Here is a 6,990-nt window from a genome sequence, read left to right on the forward strand (position 1 = left end):
TCTTCATTCATTGATCCCTTTTGCTGTTTCTTGCGGAGAAGATGGAATCCAAATTTTGTCCCTTTTCGTTCTTTTCATATTTCTGTTGTCTTGTAATTTTCTTTAGCTTTTGTTGCTCTATGGTAGGAAAAGAAATTTAATTAAAACAAACATTAATAAAAATTAATTTTGTCCCTGCACAGGCAAATGTGTGCGTCTCTTTTGGGCATGCATGGTCACTCTGGTGAAAGCTGGGATGATCAGAGGTGACTTTAGTCTCAGGTGCTAATGTTACTTGGATATCACTCCTCCCATATGCTACTTGCGCTTTACTTCACCTCTATATATTTTTTAATCTTTATAATTTTAATTTGGTGCAAAGACACCCTTTCGTGAAATAATAATTAATTTAATGACGATTTCGATCTTAATTTCTTGTTCAAGGAAGTAGTTAGATATCCAGGGACGAACTCAGTAAATTAAATTGAGGGAAATCAAAATGATTTTTAAATTATTTTTAAAAAATTACTGTTATTATAAATTTGGAGGCGACACAAACATACGAGAAAATGATCAAATTAGTTGAGGGATAGTTGCAACCATTGACCTTCCTTGACTCCGTCCCTGAGGATATTTAAATTGAACTTAAGAAATTTGAATGTCCTTACATGTGTTTAATTTCTAGTTTTTTATATTAAATTTAATTATGATATGAACAAGATAAATTGCTCATTCATAGGGTTCAATTTATTGTTGTTGTTATTATTTTATTGTTGTTCACTTTTTTTTTTCTTCTAGATGAAACAATTGGTGAAACTCTTTTTTTACTTTTTATTTCGCTAGCTATAAATAAGAAAACCATAAGTCTTTATTGCCTTATGCAAAACCGGTGCTGAAATATATAATTTGGTTTATTTTGCATTTTATTGTCTGAAGGTTCTTTCAAAATATGACTTTGCTTTCAAATAAAAAAAATGAGATGACTTTGCTGAATAGTGTAATTTGCCTTTACCACTGCGTGTACCAATACCATCTCAATCGTCCACTTCGAACTATGAATTAAAATACCATACAAATTGGACAATTTGAAGATTAGAGTAATTTCTTACGACTTGCTAGTTTAGCAGCTTTTTCACCCGACCCATGGCTGCTTTGGTTCTTGGCCGGATTTTGAGAAATTTTTGAGTTTCTTTTTGGTATTCCTTTTAGGAAAGTTCTGCAAGATCCCGGAACACGTGACGCCGGACGATTTCGTCTACTCCGGGCTAGACATAGCCGGGAACACCTCCAATCCTCTGGGATCAAATCTCACTCAAGTCTTCCAGGATCAGCTACCAGGCCTCAACCATCAGGGAGTCGCGACGGTCAAAATCGAGCTCGCGCCTAAAGGCCTCAATCCTCCCCACGCTCACAGAGGGCATTGTTGGTAGAGTTTGACCTGCCTTACAAAGCTGTAAGCAGTGCTGAATATGAGGTACTCTATTCTGTTTTCATGTTTTTGAAAATGTTATAGCTACAGGTTACGGCCATAGGCCAATCTTCTTCTTTAATGCATGAAAACTGAAAAGACCGGGTTGATATGTAACTATATACTTCATTTTTTCAGAGTATAAAGGAAAAATTGAACCAGGTGGTACGCTCCAATGGACAATCCTTATCCAATGGTAGAAAGCAAGGGGCAGCGTCTCCGTGCGCCGCGTGCAAGCTTCTTCGGCGGAGATGTACGCAGGATTGCGTATTTTCGCCGTATTTTCCTGCGACGAGCCCCACAAATTTGCTAGCTTTCACAAAGTGTTTGGTGCCAGCAATGTCAACAAGATGCTCCAGGTTGGTTTATGTTTCATTCCCAATATAAATCGAATTTTTTTCAAGTTTTATTGCAAAATATAATGTCGAGTGATACAGGTGGTTATTTTGGGATCATTTGGGTCCTAGTAACTTTTTGGTTTTTATTTATATTTCTATTAACTTATATTATTCATGATATATTAATTTTAAAAAGAAAAGGCGTAGTATTATGAATAATATTAAAATCTTTGTGAAACAAAGCTGAATTATCTTAATTTTCCGGATAATAAATATGGTGGAAGCAAAATTTACTTTCAACATTTAATTTCCACGCTGCCACATTGCTTTATTACAACTTTTTCACATTTTAATTTTCTCATAAAATCAACCTTGATAATGGATGGCAACTAATTAGAAAATGCACTTATAGGTTGTTTTAAAAAAAGAATAATGTGTAGATCATACCTAATAAAGTTTCTTGATTTCATGCAGCTATTGCACTTGCATCTCCAGTTGTCTTCATAAATTCAGGGTCTTTTGAGCTCATCAAGGATTCCATCAAGTATCTAACCGAATCCATTGTCATTCGTTTCAGCATTTAGTATGATTATTAGTTACTGTTTCATGTTCACTTAGCATCTCATGGCTTCATGTGCAGGATATTGGAGGGGCACAAAGATACCTTCATTCATATTAAGCATAAGAAGGTACAAATAATAAAGTTGACTAGATTTTCAATCACTTAAAATTTTGTTTTGTATATATTCTCATGCTTTGGTATTGTTAGAAACCTGCACATTTAGAGCGGTTTTGTTGGTGCACGTGGGATGCTTTCTATAAAGATGTCAATCCACTGGGCATTAAAGAAGGGCTCGATAGGTACACTGAAATTTTCAGATTTAAATTTCTTACGAAAAGTGTTACCTTGTTCATAATGAATTTGTGAGTAGAAGCTATGTTTCAATAATCTGTTGTACATGATTGGAAGATTGTATATTAAATTTTATTTTAGAAATTTTTGAATTTCTTATTATTTTGTAGTGTAGAATTATTCGCGGGTTCTCTGTTACCGTCTCTTGAGTTCGGAATTAGCAGGAACACCAGAAGACCGTCCGTAAATACTCTAATCTTCGATTGATGCATTTCACCTTTCAATTATATTGATTTTCCTTTAATAATTTATGTAATATATTCATTTCAAGCTGCAGAATTCGAAGATTAGGGGAAAATTATGCTTATTGAGAGCTAATCCGCCATCAATTTCATTGGTATGGCTTTATGTTTCTGCGAATTCGGCTTCTGTGCGTAGTGCTGATATATCTCCAAATGGAAGAATTATGCCTTTTATTTTGCGTTTGGTTGTCTTGATACCATTTGTAGTATTTTCTTCTGGAAATGCTAATTCCTTTGTTCGATAAAGAAAAACTCTTCTTTGTTTATTCAATCATGCTGAAATTCTGGTACCCGCGTGGAGTGGTGGGTGATTTCTTTGTGGAAAGATCCGAGTCACCGTTTCTCAATAATCAATATAGCTTATTAATTTTGTTAAAATAAGATACTTATTAATGGATTCTATTTTGGATGTTTTTTGTTTTAAAATTCTGTCCGCTGGTGAATTTTGTCTCTTCAATCTTTATTCTTGGTATGACTTGTCTTGTGTTTCTATTTTTTATTTCAGAAACAATTTTCTTGGAGTAAAAATTTTTCCAAGAGAATACATAGACGAGTATGCACCATCCCCTGTAGATATCACGTGTTTAAATCTGTTGTACATGATTGGAAGAGTAATTAAAATTTCTGCCAAGATGTTGAGAAATTTTTGCTAAAATTTCAAAATGTCTTCGTGCAAGGATCAAGCTATTGAGCCCTTAAATTTAAAATAGAGGAATTTCATTTCATTTTAATTTATTTTATATTTTATCATAGTTTTGATACATGTCGTGCAAGGATCAAGCTATTGAGCCCTTACATAGTTTTTTTTTTTTTGCCCATTTTCTCCTTTTTTCCTTGAATGTCAGGTAGCTGGAGTGAGTTATATTTCCCACTGATCCGAATCAACATTCTAACTTCTTGAATCTCTTTGTTGTTGAGTCTATACCTTCCACGCTAAGCTAGTTCATATTCTACTTTATTATTATTATTTTTTGTGTCACATATTCTGAAAATGATTTTCGGTACCGAAAGGTCCATAATTTACCAAAAGAGTTGTCTTGGTTATGATTATGAGAAAGCAGTACAAGTAAGATTTTCTGATTATTTTTAAAATGGTCGACTATTTTCGCACTTGAACACCACAAAAACTGATTCATTTTGAGATTCAAGCAGATTAGAGGAGATGTTCGAATAATTTTCTATGAAAAACTAATTGGAGGGCATCTCTTCTATGCTTGCTTCAACACAGCTTTCATTACTAGCAGTTTGTTGCAGGTACCTTCTTCACCTGTACTTCTTACATTCCCAACAGACTCTAATATTTACAGATTTATACACATCATAACTGCTGCTGTGAGTTTTAATTTCTGAATAAATAGTTCATTTGGTGCCATTTTTGTCCACCGACTGATGTTTGGTATAAGTCACAATTGTTGTTGTTGACTGTTCTTGGAGGGCTTCCATTGGCAGTAACCTTGACGTAAGTGTGTCATTAAATTGTCTGTTATCAGCCACCTACCATTTTCCCATCTCCAATATTGTTATTCATGAGCTTGATTTCTCTTTAATTTCCTACAGTCTGGCGTACTCAATGAAGAAAATGATGGCTGACAAGACCTTGGTATGTCATTAATTATGGTTCTTTGTCAGGCTTTGTTCAGTGTTATATGTCATTAATTATGGTTCTTTGTCAGGCTTTGTTCAGTGTTAATATTGTATTCTTCAAGAAATTGCTGATACAAATTGATCTACAGGTGCGTAGAATTTCAGCTTGTGAAACTATGGGATCAGCAACTACCAATTGCAGTGATAAGAGAGGAACTTTGACATGGCCGAGATGAACATGAAGAATTCGATTATTTGTTATATTTGAATGATTTTTGTTATATTTGAATGATTTATAATATTGAAATATTGTATATTAGATTAATTTTCAAAAATTTTGAATATTGAGTGATAATATTGAAAATTTGTTAATTAATTTATTTTTGTTTTTTTATTTGAGAAAAGACAACGCTTTTTAAACGTTGTCGTAGGTGAAAAAAGTGTTGTCGTTACTAAAAAAGACAACACTCTTTTTCAAATATCACAACGTTTTTTATGCGTTGTCTTTGATCGCGGCCTGGCACAACACAAGCTACGACAACGTTTTTTTGTGACAAAGACAACGCGGAAAAAACGTTGTCGTTTTTAGATACAACAACGCTTAAAAAAGCGTTGTCTTTTTCAGAAACGACAACGCTTTTTTCGCGTTGTCTTTGAGCGTGGTCTTTTACAACACTGGCTACGACAACGCTTTTTCGGGCTTTTTCGAGGACATTAACAACGCGAAAAAAGCGTTGTCTTTGGCCGTTTTTCTTGTAGTGATATGTATTAGTATGATTATGTGCTTATGTGTGATTTTTAAACTTTGTTACTATGAGATAAAACATGTTGAGCCTCTAGGATCACTACGCTTATATGGTGCAGGTGAGCATGATTATGTTGATGACACGGTTGCTCCGACCGGCAGTGAGGGCCTATGAGCTTCCTTGCAGATGGCGCCCGTGACCAGTGCTGATTAGTTATGTTATAAGAATATTTATAGTTTTTGAAACAAGTTTTTTCACATATTTATACTTTTATGGTGGTATAAAAATATTATTTTTATTATGCCTGCATGGGATATTATTTGATGTTATTTATTTCAAATTGAGGAATTTGGGATTTTTTTCTCAGTGTTAATTCGTTACTGGTTATTATTGTTACTTAATTAAATCATTTATCAAGTTTTTAATTAAATATATATTTCAAGTATTTTTTTTAGAAAGTTATTTTAAGTATTTATACATGTATGTATGGGCATATATGTATTATTTTAGAAAAAAATTTCTATTATTTAGTAGTTCGAGTCGTTTCATCAAGCGCTCCCACTAGGTCAAAAATTATATTTGTTAGTCAAGACACAACTTTATTTCACTACAGTTGTGACAACATAGATGGGTCGGGCTGTTAAGCCCATGATTTCAGGTAGGGTCTTTCCTTACTGCTGTTGTTGTCTCATATCCTTTCGAGATCATGGTCTTATCCTTTTTCCTTACCGTTGGTCTTGTCCCCATCCCTCACCCCCAACAGAGACCGTATTACCCATTACGATCTGATGTCTCTCTTTTATAGCTCATCTAGATAACTAGATCAAACATCGCAACATCAGCAGCTTTACGCACTAGAGCTACCTAGAAGTTCATCCATCATATTTTTACTTTTACCCATGCATGTTTAACCCAACAGAGTGCAAATAACACTCGTAATGATATTATATTAGATAAATCAATGTTCTTAACTGATACCTTGTGAAATTATTCTAACCCGAGCCTGTTCATTATGGGTTATAAGGGTTGGGCCCAATTATGGAATTATTATTAGAAGGTAAGGTCAAGTCCAGTTCTCTACGTGTTAGGTCTTGCCATGACCTTGGCTGCCTCTAATAGGCCTACCCGAGCTGCGCCTACTTGGCCGTATATACCTTTTATAGTTCAAGTAGGACTCAAATGCATACAAGATAAGTTTGACCATTTACAGATATTCACGATATATGGATAAGTTTTAAGGGTGGTCCAATGAATGAGGAGTCCTACCTTAGGACTAGTTCTACTTCGACTAGGTAATTTGCTCCTCCTACCTTTATAAATACATGTATTGTTATGGTTTTATTCATTCATAAACATTCACTCCCAATTCACTTTCAAGCAAACATATTCTTCTGTTTTCGCATTCATCATACCCTCTTCCTTCGAGACACTTACTTAGTAATCGGAGGGATCACGCCGAAAACACTTTCGGCGCCCCTTGACCTAGTTGTTTCTTGTGCAGAATTCACTGGTGCATGACCCGACCTGCTGTTGGAAAACTGGCGGTCAGATCAATCACGATTGATACCCGGTGCAGCGGAAGTTTAAAAATTTTGTTATGGAACAATTCCATAGTGTGGGTATCAACCGTTCAACGATTATATTATAAGTGTGTAAAATTCAAATAACAATTAATTAAATTTTACCTTCAATCTCGAAGCGAGATTATTGGACACCAACA

General features: G+C 34.5%; 1 protein-coding gene across 1 annotated transcript; it reads left to right on the forward strand.

Moving 5' to 3' along the window:
- The first annotated feature begins 211 nt into the window (after positions 1-211).
- Positions 212-4,793, forward strand: LOC140860491 (uncharacterized). The gene is made up of 14 exons (XM_073263504.1): positions 212-245; positions 1,189-1,405; positions 1,493-1,498; positions 1,610-1,700; positions 1,785-1,806; positions 2,260-2,329; positions 2,426-2,474; positions 2,555-2,646; positions 2,809-2,881; positions 2,976-3,035; positions 4,093-4,194; positions 4,299-4,399; positions 4,498-4,540; positions 4,674-4,793. Exons 1-14 carry the CDS (start codon positions 212-214, stop codon positions 4,758-4,760), a joined length of 1,047 nt encoding a protein of 348 aa, XP_073119605.1. The 3' UTR covers positions 4,761-4,793.
- Positions 4,794-6,990: the final 2,197 nt, after the last annotated feature.

Source organism: Henckelia pumila, chromosome 1 (assembly GCF_033568475.1).
Source record: "Henckelia pumila isolate YLH828 chromosome 1, ASM3356847v2, whole genome shotgun sequence".
In the NCBI taxonomy this organism is placed as follows: Eukaryota; Viridiplantae; Streptophyta; class Magnoliopsida; order Lamiales; family Gesneriaceae; genus Henckelia; species Henckelia pumila.

What these genes read in the sequence shown, in the direction of transcription:
- LOC140860491 (XM_073263504.1), top strand. Translation starts at nt 212, where the DNA reads ATGGTCACTCTGGTGAAAGCTGGGATGATCAGAG. An exon ending in ATGTCAACAAGATGCTCCAG is followed by an intron (nt 1,807 to 2,259) that starts GTTGGTTTATGT and finishes GATTTCATGCAG; the next exon opens with CTATTGCACTTGCATCTCCA. An exon ending in ATCCGCCATCAATTTCATTG is followed by an intron (nt 3,036 to 4,092) that starts GTATGGCTTTAT and finishes AGATTCAAGCAG; the next exon opens with ATTAGAGGAGATGTTCGAAT.